General features: G+C 42.7%; 1 protein-coding gene across 1 annotated transcript in view; it reads right to left on the bottom strand.

Annotated features, from left to right (window-relative positions):
- LOC143290942 (rhodopsin-like) overlaps positions 1-20000 on the bottom strand; it is a 164699-nt gene that overhangs the window by 45223 nt on the left and 99476 nt on the right. Inside the window, exon 3 of the mRNA XM_076600554.1 lies at positions 4936-5675. Coding sequence (XP_076456669.1) covers positions 4936-5675 — 740 coding nt within the window. The remainder of the gene's footprint in view (positions 1-4935; positions 5676-20000) is intronic.

Raw genomic sequence — 20000 nt, 5'->3', positions numbered from 1 at the left:
TGATCGTACGTCGTGCATTCGTTGTCCCCTAGATTACTCGGGGGAATATTGCAGATATTGTGCTCGAGTCTGAGAAAATTGTTGACTGCTTGATTAAAACCATTTCAATAAGCTGAGAAAACAACTTTTATCGGTACCTTTTCCTTTGTTTGATCTGCACATTTAATAAAAATAATAATAATAATAATGGATACTTATATAGCACACTATCCAGAAATCTGCTCTAGGTGCTTTACAAAAACGCTTTGTTAACATAAAACATTACATCTATGTTACATACACACGACAAAATATGACTACACACACACACACACACACACACACACACACACACACACACACACACACACACACACTGCATACATACATTTTAAAAAATACATGTGTATCTAACAGCTACCCTAACACATACGCACACATAGGCAGGCACAAACTTACATAAACGCACGCACACACAATACACATTCATATACATGCATGTAGTTATGTACACATACATATGTATACATACATAGTCAAGCACAGCTAACGCAAAGGAAGTGGACCTGCCACGATTGAACTTACTGCTGAGGGAAAAGGTGAGTTCTGAGACGAGATTTAAAAGATGCGAGGGAATCAGAATGACGGAGGTTATCAGGGAGCTTGTTCCACGTCTTTGCCGATTGAAAAGAAAACGATCTGTGTCCATAGGTCTTACTTCTAACGTGAGGTATCCTGAGAAGGCGAGTATCAGAGGAAGAACGGAGGTGGCGAGACGGGGTATAGATATGGAGGAGTTCAGAAAGATACTTGGAGCCAGATCCATTGACTGCAGAAAAGGTCAGAGTGGATAGCTTATAGTCTATTCGATCAGAAACAGGCAACCAGTGGAGAGACTGAAGGAGAGGAGAAACATGGTCAAATTTAGAAGCTCTGCAAATGAGTCTGACAGCGTTATTCTGAATTCGTTGGAGTCTGTCTAACAGATATTTGGGAAGGCCGGCCAAAAGAGAGTTGCAGTAATCCAATCTTGAGAGAACCAGAGAGCATACAAGTGTCTTGGTTGCATCGGTTGAGAGATAGTGGCGGATAGAGCTGATTCTACGCAGTTCCAAATAGGCAACTTTACAGATATTCGAAATGTGTTGTTGGAAGGAAAGAGACTGGTCTAGGATTACACCAAGACTGCGAACAGAGGGAGAAAGTGAAACAGGTGTGCTACTGATCAGAACAGAGTCAGGAAAGGAAGGATGTTGACGAAACTTCTTTGGACAGGTTATCATAAATTCAGTCTTATCATCATTTAGTTGCAGCTTGTTGAGAGACATCCAGTCCTTTAGGCCAACAATGCACTCCTGTGTTCGAGTCACCAGTGCGTCAAATTCAGCTATGGAAGCCGACTGATAAAGTTGTGTGTCATCAGCAAAGCTCTCATGCGACATCGCATGATGACTGATGACATCCGACACAGGAGCGGCATACAGCACGAAAAGAACAGGACCTAGGACGGATCCCTGTGGGACACCATATTTTAAGGCAGATACTCTAGAGTATCTACCAGTTACACACACTTTCTGTGTACGGTCTGACAGGTAAGACGTGATCCATGCTAGGGCAGTGTCACGAATACCAAAGGAAGTTTTAAGTCTGTTCAAGAGGATAGAGTGGTCGATGGTGTCAAAAGCTGGTTTAACTCTTCGACTGCTTAACCTTGATAAGATAAGATAAGAAGATAAGATAACATAAGAATAACTTTATTATCTCCAACTGGAGAAATTTCTTGGTCAAGGTGAGGTCAATGTGACGTCAATTCTAATTGCACCCCCTACCTGTTGTCTAGTGTTGAATGATGCTATTGATTCTGCTGAACATATGATGACAGGATCACAAAAGGAAGACGTACGAATAATAATAAAAAGGTGGCTGACATCCTCATCTGTAATCTCAATGTTATCTCAGGGGGCAACCTAGGGTTAAACAGTCATTTCTTTGAAAATATGGCTGCTTACAGAAAGTCTGACCGAAAGCTCCGCCTTTCACATTTCTTTCGCACGATGAACGCGCTTGCCGGTGATTTATTCAAGAAATGAACGAGGGCGAAATTAATCCTCGGAAATATAAGAATTTACATGAATTCCTAAAGAAGATGACGTCAGTGGCACACTTCTGTATTATCCTTTTATTCTCAGCATCATCACGAAAAGGGAAAAAAAAATCAAAGAAAGACCTCTTGCTTAGATTTCATGCCATTGTTGTTGTTGTTGTTTTCTTAACTCGATTCAGTTTCCTTCTTAAAAAGATTGTTTTAAAATCTTATTCAACATCCACACAAGAGGGTTTGATTCTTAATCCCAACACTGGTAAACAGAATATGAAGCGTCGTTTGCCAAACAAAACATGAATATTTCAAACTTCAGAAATATGTATTTATGTATGCATGTTTTTGTTTTTGTTTTTTTATTTCTTTTAAAATGGATAATCGCAGGCTATCCCCCTTTTTCTCTTTCTTTCCGCATGATATGCGATGTTAACATTTTCACTGAAAGAATTAACGAAATATTAACAATCTGAGCTTGAAATAAGAAACTTAAAACCTAAAGACCTTAATGAACAGAGCGTCATAAATTTCGTTATCGCCTGAGGTTTTGCGAGTTTTTCTCTCTTTTTTTCTTTTTAATTTTTTTTAATTTAATTATCATTATTAGTAATGTTGCTGTTACTTAGCACGTGGCGATTGACATATGACGTCCCACTCGAAATACCGCGTTCATCTCGGAAACCGACGTATCGACTCTCCCTCTCCGACCAGGCTTTCAGACCATTGTTTTGTCCATGAAATGAGTGGTCATTTGTCGATGTGATTTTGCGGTCAGGAGTGTGAACGTTCATTTTTCTACAGACCGTGTGCCTTCAGAGGTGATAGAACGATGCTGTGCTTGGGACCTTTGATACACTTTTGCACGACAGCACACAGAGTGAGGAGAGATGGTACAGTTCCAGTCGTCTGTGTCGTTCCGAAGACATTAATTCGAATACAACATTGAATACCCCCCACGAGGAGACTCACAGGGTGAATGCTCGCAAGCGAGCGCCGGCGCTTCACGTGGACACGTATGCACGAACGAACACACACACGCACACACACACGCACACACACATACACACACACACACACACACACACACACACATATATATATATATATATATATATATATACACATATATATATATATATATATATACATGCATACATAAGAGAGAGACAGATAGAGAGAGAGTTAGGAGGATACCCGTGTGCATACGCACGCACGTTTTAAGCCACCAACCACCATCTTACGGGGAGAGGAAAGAAGCCAGCAAAGATGAAAAATATCTTGGCAATAACATCTCCAAAGACACACTTTTTGATCACAAGGAGCGAAAATCACGTTGTGTGAAAAAAAATCTCACTGAAAAAAAAGAAAAGAAAAAAAAAAAAGACACAGCCGAAATGTCGTTAATGTAACTGTGAGGAGCTGTGGTCATTCTTCTTCACACATACAACTGTTTAAAAATGTATTGTTAGTAGTGTTCGACTGGAATAAAAGAACCACCTCCATCAAAAACAACAACAAAAGAAAAGGAAAAAATGAGAGAGAGGTGGAGGGGGGCATGAAATCGTCATTGTCCAGATGACACAGCAAAATGGCATTCCAGGAAGCGAGAGATTTGTTTTTAACTTTCCTTCGATGGAACTCTTTTTCGTTCCTCTCTCTCTCTCTCTCTCTCTCTCTCTCTCTCTCTCTCTCTCTCTCTCTCTCTCTCTCTCTTTATGTCTACATAGAAGAGCCTTAAAGCTGATACATCTGAAATCTCTGTCATTAACTGTCTCTGATTACAAAGATTTAGGTATTCTGCCATTGAAATGGAAACTCATTCATAATGAGGCGCTTTTCATGTTTAAGATAATGTTTGGTTTTGCTCCTCAGTATCTAAAATAGCGATTCCTTGCAAGTACAATACGTAACAACAACAAGATCATGGTACCACTGCCAATAACTGTCATGTATGTATTCCTATAACCTTTTGTTATCTTGTGAGGGCTGGATGTAAAAAAAAAAGCATATGCATGTTTATTCCACTTCCCTCATTAAAAAAAGATTTTGTTCGTTCGTTTTCTCCCCCCCCCCCCCCCCCCCCCCCCCGTCTCTCGTCTCTCTCTCTCTTAATTTCACACAGAGACAAATCAAAGCGTTTTCACACCGGTCATTCAGACGCATGCGTAATTGAAATATGATGGATGAAAGACAAGAATAATACATATACGGATATATATATATATATATATATATATATATATATGTGTGTGTGTGTGTGTGTGTGTGTGTGTGTGTGTGTGTGTGTGTGTGTGTGTGTGCTTCGAATATCACGGACATATATCTATGTAAACATGTTTCTAAGTTACCCTGATGTTCATAAAGTCAGTGAACATCACCAGAAAAGGAACAGACTGGAAGTGTGTGGATGAAACCAGTCACCCATTAAACAAAATGATGATTCTCACAAACATCCACTTTTTAGACAAGAGGGATGGTTTTCTGGCACAATGAATAACACATCCAAGCACCAGAGATGAGAAATACATCAATGCCATCTTTAGAACATTTTAGGCAAAAAAATATCTCTGTTCGATCACCTTTCTTTATATCAATTAAAGTGGCAACGATAAGTAAAATGAAAAATGTCAAAACCAAGGTAAAATAAACAAAAAGAAACCGGAACCTACACACCAGACACCTTTGTCTGAAACCTTGTTTTTCTTGTTGCTTTTAGTAACATAAGAGTCAAATGTCAACACCGAGGAAAAAAAGGCTTAAGACGGTAATGGCAATGGTGGTGAAAACAAAACAAAACCTCCTGTTTTTCTCTAAACCAAAAAACACCTCCCCACCCCCACCCCCTACAAATAGATCACCTGGGGGATATCCTGGGTGGTCTGGGGACTGTTCGTTTGGTGCATGGAACCTCGGCGGAAGGAGGACTTGACCAGGTAGCGGATCTTCTTCCGGAACTTGGGGTGGCCGATGGAGTAGAGCGGCGGGTTGGACACGGTGGCCACCTTGGCGAAGATGCAGGGCAGGGCGGAAACGACCGGAGACACCAGGCTGACGTCCCCGAAGAGGCCGATGAGCGACACGATCACGTAGGGCGTCCAGGCCAGGCAGAAGAAGCTGACGATGATGAGCACGCTGAAGGCGGTCTTCACCTCCGTCTGACGGCGGAAGCGCTGGCGTTGGGTGCCGATGGAGATCTGCGGGGAGCAGTCCATCAGCACGCGCTGCACGGAGGACACGGAGAGGAAGATGCGGGCGTAGGAGTAGAGGATGAGGAGGAGCGGGGCGGCGAAGTTGGTGACCATCAGCACGATGATGAAGGAGACGTTGAGCGGGGTGCGGGTGAGGTAGTCGAAGGTGCAGGTGGTGCCGATGCCCTCCAGGGTGAAGTGGGCCCAGCCGGCCAGCGGCAGCACCATCCAGGAGGCGGAGAGCAGCCAGATGACCACGATCATGCGCAGATTGAGGGACTTGGAGATGTAGCGCACTGGCTGGCCCACGTGCCGCACCACCACCGTGTAGCGGTCGTAGGAGATGGCGGCCAGTGTGTTGATGGTCACCAGGCCCGCGATGCCCGTGGTGGCCCCGTACACCTGGCACACTGAAAAAAACAATGTGTTATCAACGATTGATTGCTTGTTTTGCATGTGTTTGATCTTCCCCAAAATGACAGAGGCAAGGGAAAGGATAACAGGATATGGAGCGGAAGGGTAGATGGATGGATGAAACGTTCATGGAAAAAGGAAGTGGGGTTTTTTTTTGTTTGTTTGTTTGTTTTGGTTTGGTTTTTTTTATAGAAAGGATGAAGAGATAAAAAGGGTGGACTGAACTTGTCGGTCATGCACAGCTGATACGGTGGTGCCCTGCGTGCACTGAAACAAAACGGACACCCCTGAACGCCAGCGAAGTGACCCGGTAGCAGTGCAGGGTTTCCTTTGTAGTGTGGCCTTCTGACTACCAAGCATCGATTGTTTTGTTTGCCTGTTGACTGTCGATACTGAGACAACGACATACGAACCCAAATGTGGCTGTGTTGGGGGGGATTCTGGGTGAGCGGCGTGGGAGTAATGCCCATTAAAATGGTGCGGATGATGGGAAAGAAAGCAAACAACAACGAACAAACTATAAATAAATAATCAAACAGCAACAGCAGCAACAACATCAACATGTACACCTGCACAAATACAAACCCCAAAGATGAGAAGCGAGATCATGTCGACTTCGCACACTGGAGAAAAAAAAGGTAGTCTTAAAGGGTATTCTAACATGAAAGGTCAAAGGGAGGAAGGAAGCAAAGGAAGGAAAACACATGGAAAGGAGAGAAAGAAAAAATAGTGAACATGGACACGGTCAACGTTCAGTCCAGAACGGCCCATCGGGGGCACTTAGAGAAACAAAAGGAACAAAAGGCAAACAAAACACGGCGACAATGTAAGTGGCAACGTTACACATTACATGACGAACGTGTAAGTAAATTGAAATAATGTAGAGTTTAAATCATTATCTGAACAGAAAATCATCTATTTTGGAATAACACAACATGCACTAACTAACGCAAAGTATATGGAAATCTAGCCGTGTAGAGAAGTAATATTTAAAAGATTTAGCATAACTATTTTCCTATAGATCTCGAAGATTTTAACAAAGTTGTCTTATTCTATGTCATAAACTTGAAAGCGTTTGGGTTTCTTTTGTAGTATGGCTTCACCATGTCTTCTGTAAAGTCTGAAAAACAAACATTGAAATATCTAATGGAACTCATCGCCAAGATTATTCAAATTTATGTACATTTTTTTCTTTCAATGCCGTGTATGCGTTCTGCCTGAATAGGCAATGGCTGGTTCAGTGTCGTATATTCTTATATAAACTTAAAAGTCAAAAAAGGTCCCATTGCCTTTTACGGCTACCGGTGTGGTGAGTTCCTATCCACTGTGTCAAGGACCCGGAATAAGAAGGCAGGGCCCTATCCCTTCTTTCAAACGTTTTAACTCTCTCCATACGAACGGCGAAAGAGACGACGTTAACAGAGTTTCACCCCAATTACCATCATCAAAATATTGCAAGCGAAAGGCTCTTATACTGAAGAGGTGAATGTTGACAAAGAATACCACAATTCTGACGACGGAAGCTAAAGGTTGGGTCATTCAGACACCCACTGGACATCCGAGGGGTCTGTGTAGAGGAGAAGACAGGACTGGCCGTACTGAGTGAGTTAACCTTCATCAACCAAGTCAGGTACCCTGTCACACATGGGTGGAGTGATGAACATCAGAGTGAAGTCCTAAGGACACAACACCAGGCCGAAACGGGGGATGGAACTCAGGCCACCGGATCAGAAGTCCAACGCCTTGCCCATTCTGCCATGCTGTCTCCACGTTTTGATATATGTTGACCTAAATGCTGCTGGAGAATTATAAAGCTTCTAGTTTTTTTGTTTGTTTGTTTGTTTTTGTTGTTGCTGTTGTTTGTTTGGTGTTGTTGTTTTTTTGTGTGTTTTTTTGTTTGTTTTGTTTTGTTTTTGTTTTTGTTTTGGTTGTTTTCTTTTGTTTGTTTGTTTTTTTTTTGTTTTTTTTTTCTTCAAATTCAAAACTTTCGTCCTGTGGTTTTAACTACATTTCGTTCTGAGAAAGTCCAGCATGGCAATTCTGAATATACTGATCATTTAAGTGTCTATCAGCATTCAGCATCTGTCAGTCTGAATCAGAGATTTAACATTCGATGTTTTGACAGAAGACCAATAGGATACTACCCCAATGCACACCATAGGAGGATAGGGAGAAGTTGTGGGTAGAGTGTAAGTAGTATTCTATTCTTAAAAACAAAGAAAACGATAATAGAATGTAATGTTAACACGTGGCTCGCTCATTACAGAAGAACCGACTCGGAAACTAACCTGTTCATTGCCGAAAGTTTTGAGAAGAAGAAAACGAGAAGAAAGGAAACCCAAACTAGAATGAAACGAAGAGACTGTTAATGGGATTTGGTATTTTCGACGGTTTCATCTGAAAAGGTGTCGGTTGGTGAATGGGTCTGGAGGAGTAAGGGGCTGGGTGTAAGGGTTAGAAGGACCACTGTGTTACAAACTTGGCATCGTTAACGTGAATGCGTGTCCATGTCAGAAGGCGTCACCTTCACTTTGGACTGTTTAAGAAGTCTTTGCGCTGAAACGTGTAGCTCGCGTCAGCTCTCCAGGCCAGGCGATACTGAGCCAGGAACACTAACGGACCACAATCAACGAAATCAGTTTCAGTCTCAGTTTCAGTTTCTCAAAGTGGCGTGACTGCGTTCGGAGAATCCATGTAAGCTACACCACATCTGCTCGGAAGATACCTGACAGCAGCATAACCCAACGCGCTGTCAAGCCTTCCCAAGATTGACAAATCAAACTGACCGCCAAGACAAGACGATAACGCGAGGTCCCGTGTGCAGCATGGATTTGGGACCCATGGCAAAGAAAGGGTGTGTGCTATGGCAAAATTCTGTTTGAAGAAATCCATTCTGATAGGTACACAAATAAGCATGCACTCAAGGCCTGAGGCAGGGTTTTTTCTTTGTTATAATCGCTGAGACAAACACGGCGTATCTCAATCAATGGAAACATTTGTTTCGTTGTTGAAGTAGGAGCATCGGTGTGTTTGATTGATATACGCTGTTATCAACTTCCTGACTGGACGGTACTGCCTTTTTTTAAAAAAAAAAAACGAATTCTCTTGATTGGAGTATACCTATTTTGTGCTTCCATTGATTGAATTACGCTTTTTCTGTCTGATCGACTAAAACAAAACCTACCTGCTAGTTTTCCTGTGATTAAAACTGAAGGCCTGGCCCGATTCTGTCAGTACGCATAGACACGCGCGTTCCAGACAGATGAAAATTATAACTGGCAGATTAATATGTGGGAAAGAAGATAGCATAGATCAGTCTTGACTTGGGTATGGGGATTAAAACTCTGTCAACCAGAAGATGCATGGAGAGATTGGATTACTCCCGGCAATATTGTTGTCTTATATATGTGGACCTGAGGGGAGAGGCGGCAAGCTTGATGGATTTGACAGGCGCGTGAATTCCGCATTCCGTTTCATGGTTTTCCCCTCCAAATGAATTAGAAACAAAAAAGAGACGTCCCCGAATAATCGTTTATTTGTTTTTTCTGCCTCCATTCGCATTCCCGTGAGTCATGATATTGACTGATTAGTCGGTTGATTCGGTTGGTTGTTTTTATTCATTTAGTTTTGGTTCAGCACGGTTTAGCTAATGGTTAATTAGTTTTCTGCCTCCATTCGCAAACCCGCAAGTTACGATACTGACTGATTAGTCGGTGTAGTTGGGTGGTTGTTTCTATTCATTTAGTTTTGGTTCAGCTCGGTTTTGTCACTTAAGTTCAGTCTGCGTGTGCATTCCCATAATTTTATTATGTAGTTTATTTTCAGTCGCCGCTCTTTCTCAGCCTACGGCCCACCTGTTTAGAAAAGACGTCCCCTGTCTTCTCTGGAAAAAGGCGCGTTAGGCGCTGCAAATCAGCCCCTAAAACTTCACCGATTCGATCAGAACGAATACATGGCAATGAACAAAATAAGTTAATGTGCATCAAACATAAAATGAATGATCTTGGTGATGAGTTCCATTACATATTTCAATGCTTGTTTTTTCAGACTTGACAGAAGACAGATGTTAAAGCCACACTACAAAAGAAACCCAAACGCTTAAAAACTCGACTCATCTGAAGTTTTGCATGTCTATACAAGTTCTCTCTCTCTCTCTCTCTCTCTCTCTCTCTCTCTCTCTCTCTCTCTCTCTCTCTCTCATTCACTTTAATGCATCCTTGTAAGCTGTTCTTGAGCATGTGTGGGGATGATCATAATGTATATAGTGCTTTGATCTTTTCTTTTATACCTTTATTCCTAGTTGTCAATTTCAGTTTCAGTTTCAGTAGCTCAAGGAGGCGCCACTGCGTTCGGACAAATCCATATACGCTACACCACATCTGCCAAGCAGATGTCTGACCAGCAGCGTAACCCAACGCGCTTAGTCAGGCCTTGAGAAAAAAAAGATGAATAAATAATAGATAAGCTTACATAAATAAATAAATAAATAATAATTATTATAATAGTTGTCAGTTGTCGTTTATACGTGTGTGACTGACCAGTATGAAAGTATTGCGCTTTGAGTTGGGGTTCTTTCATGTTTGTTTAACAATAAGATTCCCGTCGTTCTCCTCCTCCTCCTCCTCCTTCTTCTTCTTCTTCTTCTCCTCCTCCTCGTTCCCTTTTCGTCCTTCTTCTTCCTTCCTCCTTCTTCTTCCTTCTCGCCTCTTTCGTCTTCCTTCTTCTTTCTCCCTTCTTCTTCCTCCTCCTTCTTCTTCCTTCTCCTTCCTCTTCTTCTTCTTCCTTTTTCTCCTCTTTCCGCCTTCTTCTTTTCTCCTCTTTCCTCCTTCTTTCTTTCTTTCTTCTTCTTTCTTCTTTCTTTCTTCTTGTTATTATTGTTGTTGTTGTCGTTACTGTTGTTATCAGTTCCTGTTGTTTATATCCCAGCACACGATCAAGGGTAACTTGGGGGTAAAATACACACGCAGATATCAAGCACTGAAAAAGAAATAAAGCAAGAAAAAAAAAAAGAAGAAAACCCACACGTTGTTTTCAAACTCAACTCAGTTAATTAAGAAACAAAAACAGGATAATATTTCCTTGGCCACAATGTGCAAAACCCGAGACAAGAATAAATCATCAGATGAGTTCAGTCTCAACTCAGTTAATTAAGAAACAAAAACAGGATAATATTTCCTTGGCCACAATGTGCAAAACCCGAGACAAGAATAAATCATCAGATGAGTTCAGTCTAAATACTATATGTTCTTTTCTCTTTTTTGGAGGGGGAGGGGGGGGGGTTCGGAGGCGGAGGGGGGGGTTCGATTTTTTTTTTTTTTTAATTTCTATTAATCAACATGATTAAGCCGTGTGAAAATATCAAGGGTACCTTCCAGTTTTAAACAGTATCCACGTCTACCCAGTTAAGATCATTTCTTTATTGTGTCTTCTGGTCTTCCTTTCTGCACCCCCACCCCCCAAGCCCTACCCCCACCCCTCCCCGCGTCCTTTTTTTTTATAAAGAAAACAAGAACCTCTTCTATTCGTTTGAATATTTTTTGTCAGAAAAGTTCATCCCCATTTATGTTTCTACATCTTACTGTTTATAACTCGAAAAAGTGTCTGCTAAGCTGCCGTATGGTGAGACAGTGTGGTTGTAAACATGGGGATGGACAAATCTGCTGTCTACCTTGCGATGATTTTATTGTTTTTTGTTGTTGTTTTTTTTACCATCATGGCATCTTATACACATCTTGCCCCTGATCGCCATATACTTGAACCTTCATCACTCTTGTTTTATTTTTACTAAATGTATCGTTGAATATTTGTAGCTCTTTTATGTTGTTGTTCTTGATGTAAATCTGAAGGAGATAAAATGAATAGAAATGACTCAAGTCTTGAGCATGACCTGATGACCTAATTCTGTTTCTCAGATTGGTTTAGCCGTGTAATTCCCTAGGGCTGGGGGATACAAGAAATTATTGCCCACTTCGACAGAGTGCTGATGTCCACTGGAATCTTTGCACTTTTTAAAGAAAAAAACAACAACAACAAAAGAAACATAAGGTGACGGTGAAATGGATCCTTTTCACAAAATACCAAAGCACCGTGGTACCTATTACAGACTGGATCGAAATAGGTCGATAATCTCTTTAGGGGTGAATTTTGCTTTACCTTTTAATCAAAGCCACTCAAGAAAAAATAGGGTCTTGATTTTTTTTTTTTTTTTTTTTTCAGTAGAAACATATTCTGTGTTCTTGTTGTTGTTGTTTATCCTTAAAGAAGAAACAACTGAAAATCTCAAATTTTACTTGTAACTTCCTGTCTTAAAAAAAAACTAGGTGAAAGACAAACTGATCGACCCCATTGCTTTGCGTGCCTGTGTCTTCTTTGTCCTTACGTTTCGTGCGGTCGCTTCTTGCGTGACACACGGGCTGGCATGGACAATGTCTAGGGGGTAATGCATATTATGCGCGGGCGCGCGCGCGCGCGCGCACACACACACACACACACACACACACACACACACACACACACACACACACACACACACAAACACACAAACACACACACAAAGAACTAATCACATCAGTGACTCGTAATATGTAACGACTGCTGATGATATCCGAGTGGAAGAGCTGAGACCAAGGGACATTTCGTTTTATATCTATCAAGGTGGATGGGGGACGTGCTGAAAGTTTTATTTTCAGGAATTGACAACTTCGTATTTACATATTCTGGTACACAAAACAACAAATAGCAAATTTGGACAAGTTTTTTTTGTAAATATAAATAATTGACAGGTAAATGTTCTTCTCTTAGAGTCAGACACACTGGACAAACCAAAAAAACAAATTAAAAAAACTTTGTCTCAAGAGCTGTGTGACAAAACGATCATGTTCTCTAATCATCAGGGACAGGATTGCACCGTAAAAAGCGACATAAAGGTTCTAAATCGGGACAAAGGACGACCCACAAAAAAGGTTCTTCACAACCAATAAATATTTGTATTTGTATTTGTATTTCTTTTTATCACAACAGATTCCTCTGTGTGAAATTCGGCCTGTTCTCCCCAGGGAGACTGCGTCGCTATACTACAGCGCCACTCTTTTTTTTTTCCCCCTGCGTGCAGTTTTATTTGTTTTTCCTATCGAAGTGGATTTTTTCTACAGAATTTTGCCAGGAACAACCCTTTTGTTGCCGTGGGTTCTTTTACGTGCGCTAAGTGCATGCTGCACACGGGACCTGGGTTTATCGTCTCATCCGAATGACTAGCGTCCAGACCACCACTCAAGGTCTAGTGGAGGGGGAGAAAATATCGGCGGCTGAGCCGTGATTCGAACCAGCGCGCTCAGATTCTCTCGCTTACTAGGCGGACGCGTTACCTCCAGGCCAACACTCCACTCCATACTGAGATCGTGTAAGTGATTGGCTGTGAAAACTGTGTACACACCATTGAATTCATGTGTCAGCAGTGAAGAATGCCAGCTTTAGCTTTGCACAAACAATTACGCTTTGCTTAAAAACAACAAATAAACAACCAGAGAGAGAGGGGGAGAGAGATATATATAAAGATAGTGTGATAGTGTGTGTGTATGTGTGTGTGTGTGTGTGTGTGTGTCTGTGTGTGTGTGTGTGTGTGTGTGATAGTGTGTGTGTATGTGTGTGTGTGTGTTTGTGTGTGTGTGTGTGTGTGTGTGTGTGTGTGTGTGTGTGTGTGATGAGAGGAGAGAGAAATAGAGTGATAGAGAGAAAAAGAGAGAGAGAGAGTTATAATGTTGATGATGATTAAATACTTCCCTCTGTAGCCCTTATGATTTGATCGGCGTGGGAAGGAGGGGGGGAGAGAGAGAGCGAGAGAGAGAGTTATAATGTTGATAATGGTTACGTTTTTTTCCTTTATAGCCCTCATGATTTGATCGGCGTGGGAAGGAGGGACGGAGGAAGAGAGAGTGAGGAGAGGGAAAGAGGGAGAGAAACAGACAGACAGACAGACAGACAGACAGACAGAGACAGGTAAAGAGTCATAATTATAATGTTGATGATTAAGTTCTACCCTTTATAGCCCTCACGATTTGATAGCATATCTTGCTGATGAAAAGGCAGAAAGTGCTCTCTCTCTCTCTCTCTCTCTCTCTCTCTCTCTCTCTCTCTCTCTCTCTCTCTCTCCGACACTATCTCTATGTGACTCTCTCTCTTTCTCTGTGACTCTCTCTCTCTCTCTCTCTCTCTCTCTCTCTCTCTCCCTCCCTCCTTCCCTCCCTCCTTCCAACTCGCTCTCTCTTCGCTTTACGTTTAATTTATTCCCACGCCATCCCCTAACCATAAACAGCAGACCCCGTGGCAGATTCCGTGGCTTTCTCCTGTTGCCAGCTGGAAGCTAGATCTCAAGTCTCCATCAGTCAACAAGAACGTGTGGTGCCATTTTTCGTACCGAGGGATGGCCGTCTTCCAAACATGATGCCTGCCACCTCTCAGACAGAGACGTCTTCACTCAACGTTACATAACACGCATCTGTTTGAAAAACAACAACTACAACTCTACAAACAACAGCAACAACAACAACAACTGCTACAACATCTACAAGAAACAGAATGCGTTATTTGGATGGTAGGGCGGGACGAAGAGCCAAAGGAGTAGGAAGGGAGGGAGGGTGGGTGAGGGTGAGGGTGCAGAAATTATCGTAGGAGCGTAGCGTCGCGAATCACAAACACAGGGACACACAGACACGACACACGCACGCAAGCACGTTCACACACACACACACACACACACACACACACACACACACACACACACACACACACACACACACACACACACACACACACACACACACACGGAGAGCGAGAGAGAGAGAGAGAGAGACAAACAATCAATCAAATAACAACAACAAAAATACAAAAACGGCAACAACAGCAACAAAATGTAAACAATTAGACGTCCGGGATCCCAACCTACGGACATTCACTCCCTTGTCGAGCGCATTTCCACTGGGCCACCACTCTCTGGTCTGCAGGGTCAATGTCTACAGGGTCAGTGTGTGTTGCACACAAAGCTCCTTACATTTGGACTCAGTTCCGAACTTGCCCGCTCCATCGTTTGTGTCAGCACGCGACAGCTATTATGCTGTGCCGCTGATCCCTAACCATGTCTGCAGTCTGCTTAGGGTTCGAAGGTTCAAGTCTGATTACGAAAAAAAAAAAAAAAAAAAAAAAAATCCGCTTGTGTAAGCGGCTTGGTGCATAGGAAAGCGTCCTTGACCAATGATATTGTAAGTGGAGTGATGGCCTAGAGGTAACGCGTCCGCCTAGGAAGCGAGAGAATCTGAGCGCGCTGGTTCGAATCACGGCTCAGCCGCCGATATTTTCTCCCCAACCACTAGACCTTGAGTAGTGGTCTGGACGCTAGTCATTCGGATGAGACGATAAACCCAGGTCCCGTGTGCAGCATGCACTTAGCGCACGTAAAAGAACCCACGGCAACAAAAGGGTTGTTCCTGGCAAAATTCTGTAGAAAAATCCACTTTGGTAGGAAAAACAAATAAAACTGCACGCAGGAAAAAAATACAAAAAAATGGGTGGCGCTGTAGTGTAGCGACGCGCTCTTCCTGGGGAGAGCAGCCCGAATTTCACACATGGAAATTTGTTGTGATAAAAAGAGAAATACAAATACAAATATGTGTGCGTAACTGATTAAATGGCGCAGGGAACGACTGATGACCTCACAATGGTAGGCCCAGGTAGGCGGCCAAATGACTCCGTGTTTGTAAAGCGCTTAGAGCTTGGTCTCCGACCGAGGATAGGGGGCTATATAATCATCCGTATCATCATGACCATCATATCATCATCATCATCAACCCTCCAAGGAACTGTTTAGGGGAGGGAGAGACAAAGGCAGACAAAAAGCGATGGACTGACAACATTGCAGAATGGACAGGAAAGCTATGTTTTCACACACAAACGACACACTTCAATTTGTATTTGTATTTGTATTTCTTTTTATCACAACAGATTTCTCTGTGTGAAATTCGGCCTGTTCTCCCCAGGGAGAGCGCGTCGCTACACTACAGCGCCACCTTTTTTTTCTCTTTTTTTTTTTTCTCGTGCGTGCAGTTTTATTCGTTTTTCCTGTCGAAGTGGATTTTTTCTACAGAATTTTGCCAGGAACAACCCTTTTGTTGCCGTGGGTTCTTTTACGTGCGTTAAGTGCATGCTGCACAAGGGGCCTCGGTTTATCGTCTCATCCGAATGACTAGCGTCCAGACCACCACTCAAGGTCTAGTGGAGGGGGAGAAAATATCGGCGGCTGAGTCGTGATTCGAACTAGCGCGCTCAGATTCTCTCGCTTCCTAGGCGGACGCGTTACATCTAGGCCATCACTCCACGCCAGGATGAATCTGGTCAGTAGTTCTTTTGTGCTGCGCGCATGCGGCTCTTCGCAGAGTTAAGGGAGAAGGTGGAGGGGGAGGAGGAGGAAGAGAAGAAGAAGATGATGATGATGATGATTTAGGGGGGGTGGGGGGGGAGGGATGCAGACAAGTGTGCAGTACTCGTTTACATTCCATTTCAAAGGTTTTTTGTTTTCTTTTTTGTTGTTGTTTTTATTATTTTTATCATTTGAAATCCATTTACAAGTTTGGATCTGTCTTTTTTGATTGGGATATATTCTGCTAAATTTTCCCTTTTTTTCTGTCGATGTTTTTTTTGTTTTGTTTTGTTTGTGTGTGTGTGTGTGTGTGTGTGTGTGTGTGTGTGTGTGTGTGTGTGTGTGTGTGTGTGTGTGTGTGTGTGTGTTCTTTAGTTTAGCGTCCTTTCACTATTAGTGATATTAGACGATTAAAAAAAAAAGAAAACGAGATAAAAAGGCGGGGTGGGGTGGGCATAGGGGAAAGAGAAGTCAGGATAATACAGAAAAGGTAGAAAACTACTAAGAAATGCATAACTAACATGAAATTAGCTTTTACAGTAACAATTCAGTGATGATGATGATAACTAAAACCATTAACACAATTATAAAGTACATTAAAGGAATGTAGAAATAGCGCTATGAAGTAATGCTTTTGAAAGTTCTACTAAAAGAACCTCGTTGGAAATAACTTCCCAAAAATCATCTGCAGAATAGTTACTCTCTATGAAATACTTGGGCAAGAAGATACGTATCTGCTGACAATGAAACAAACTATGATGCAAGCCGAACTGCTTACAACAAATGCATATACATTTTTACTATATTTTGTCTTCAGCGCATCAAGTTTTATGCGGAAGAAAGTAGAAGTTATTAATCTTATATAGCAAGCTGATGAAATCGGTATTTTTTCTTTAATGATATGCTCGGGAAATAATGTCCCTTTCTGTTTTGAAAACTTTGCATTCCATCGTTTATGAAATCGACACCATAGTGTATGCCTCTTTCACGGAAAGTTGGACATGTATTTTTGTCAATTTTTCTGAATCTTGTGCTCCTCTTTTAGCTGCTTTATCAGCAGTTTCATTGCCATAAATGCCCACATGAGAAGGCACGCAACAAAAACTGACATCAGTCCCTTTAATCTTCAAACAATGAGGATGATTCTAGAGCATAAAGTACTGATTTGGAATCAACAAAGAATGCTATTTTCAAGAAAACTATTTGATGGCTCACCAAATAGCTCAAAACTTGTATAATAGCAACAAGTTCAGCCGTAAATATGGAAAGATTCTTTCCAATAAAGTAGGATCTTTCAAAAGCGGGAATAGAAAAAGCCGCGCCAGCATTTTTGTCATCAAGAACGGATCCATCTGTAAGTATATGGAGATGATTCTGGTGCTTTTTGGGGTTTTTTTTTTTTTTTTTTTTTTTTGGGGGGGGGGGGGTTGTTGTTGTTGTTGTTGTTGTTTTGTTTTGTTGTTTTTTTGCAATGTGTATTCTAGCAGCACTCGGCGTGATATTGATGTTTTCTTCCTTTTTTGTTTCAGAATAATTAATACCAAAATCTGCTTTCAACATTTCCCAAAAAGGAATAGGAATATAAGATGGTGTTACAGCTAACTCTTTCATGTTAACACCAGATTCTTTTAACAGATTTGTGTGTGTGCGTGTGTGCGTGCGTTGCGTGCGTGCGTGCGTGTGTGTGTGTGTTAATTCTTATTGCCAAGTGTCTTCTTTTCAGTTGGGAGAGGGAGTGGAGGGGATGGTGGGGGAGGTCAACCCCTGCCCTCCCCCCCCCCCACCTCCCCACCCCCATCACAGACAGTAATCGGATACGCCTCCACCTGTAATTAGTTCACCTGTCCAGGTTGTCAACACGGTATCTCTCCGTCCTTCAGTGTTCAGCAAGTGGCCAACAATTTGACCGTTTTTGCTGTCTCGTTTTTTTCTTTTCTTTCTTCTCCAGTGGCGAATAGACTGACAGACGCTGGATGAGATAGCCCCCCACCCCACCCCCGCCCCCCGCCCCCCAACCTCTCTCCCTCCCAAGAGAGTCACACCCGCCAGACAGACAGTTCCACGGGAGTGCGGGCCATTTCGCTTGGAGCTGTCAATGATAGAATGGTCGCCATGAGGCCGCACACCAGAGGAGACTCCCCTCCCACATACCACCTGTCCCCTCGCCGCCTCCATTATTGGATGGGGAAGGTTTCTGTTGTAACAGCTAGCTTCCTTCAAGGAAGTGTTGTCATGGCGTGCGGGTCCTTTTCTTTCGGGGGGGGGGGGGGGGTAGGTGGGGATGTTGTTGTTGTTGTTTGTTTGTTTGTTTGTTGTTTTTTTTGGTTTTTTTGGTTTTGGTGTTGTTTTTTTGTTGTTGTTGTTTTTTGGGTTTTTTTATGTCTGTTTCGTTTTTAGCCAGTCAAATGTACGTTTGAAGCATCGTGGTGAATCGCTGCAAAATTACTTTTGAAAAGATCGGACATCAGATTACTTTCATATGGTTCATTTTATTGTCAGACTTTTTCGTTATGGTTATTTTGCACACAGCGGCTGTACCGTATTGTTGTAGTAAAATGATGAGACTCCATTGATTTTGCTTAATGTATTTTTGTCTGTTGTCTGAGTCTTTATATAAATCCCGAACACATCGGGTTGTTATAATGCCGCCAACAAAGCTTTTTGATTTCGTCGGCTCATATTTTATCCGCCCCTCCCCCTCCCTCCCCCTCCCTCCCAACTCCCCAGGTAATCCATTTTACAGCCAGCCACCACCACGTGAATCATTCCACCCATGCCAAACAAAGCTGCTTTTATTGACTTCATGGGCTCCGATTTCCTCACCACTCATGGTTATCATTTTACAAACAGCAACCATGCGACGAATCGTTTATTCCGCTGGTGAGTTGGCATGTCATCAGCTGCAAGGTCATCATTCATATCCATCCCAACCTTCTGCTACCTTACCCCACACTCAGTTCGCCCTGGGGCGGTATCATTTTGCCTTCAGGCAAGTTAACTATCTTTGACATGGTTGGGACCCGTGGGTACAGTTTACCTTGAAGGATAAGTTATCTTCGTATTCAAGACACACGCGGTTCGCTCAGACAGCCAACCCGTCGTCTTTTTTTTTTTTTAATCCCTCGATTCCCGTCTGTGCATACTCTCAGTTTCACTTCTCATCACACCACAGCTCTGAACATTGTAGACAGAGTTCGCAAAACATGTGCTATCCGTAAAGCACGCCTGTTTTCCCTTAAAAAAAAGAAAAAAAAGAAAGAAAACTGCTGCAAAAGGATCAGCCATATTTACCTCTGCTTCGTGGGCAGTCACCCTTGGCAGGTAGGAAGGGCAAATCGCAGGTAGACTCTTGTGTTCATGAATACTGGATATTGCTTACCCTCGCTCAGTTTGCCTTGCCTCAGGCAGATTACCCACAGGTACACATTTACTCTCAGGCACGATGTTCTCTTGAGTACGACCCCTGACAGTCTGACGTGACCTGATTCATCCCAACCCCAGCCTCTCCCAGCTGAATCTAACCCCCACCGGAACGAAACTAAAATAGGTTCGTCTGCCACAATGGTGGCACTCGTATAGAAACAGTCATGCACGCAAATAAAAGGCCACCCGTGAACACGAATGGACGGTGAGAGTTGCAGCACACGACCGTTCAAGAAGACCCAGTACTATCCGACCCCAACCCCAACCTAACTGCTACACCAACACCAACGCAACCCCAACCCCAAACTAACCCAACCTCAACCCCAACGCCACCCGACCCTACCTCAAGCACATCCAAACCAAACCTTAACCAAGCCTAACCCAACCCTAGCCCAAACACTAACCCAACCCCAATCCCATCACCAACCCAATCTAAACCCCAACACCAGCCCACCCCACGCTATTCCACCTAACAAAACAAAGCCCAACC

This window comes from Babylonia areolata, chromosome 1, assembly GCF_041734735.1.
Source record: "Babylonia areolata isolate BAREFJ2019XMU chromosome 1, ASM4173473v1, whole genome shotgun sequence".
NCBI classification, from domain to species: Eukaryota; Metazoa; Mollusca; class Gastropoda; order Neogastropoda; family Buccinidae; genus Babylonia; species Babylonia areolata.
Note: the sequence above shows the minus strand (reverse complement) of the source record. Positions and strands in the feature narration are given on the sequence as shown.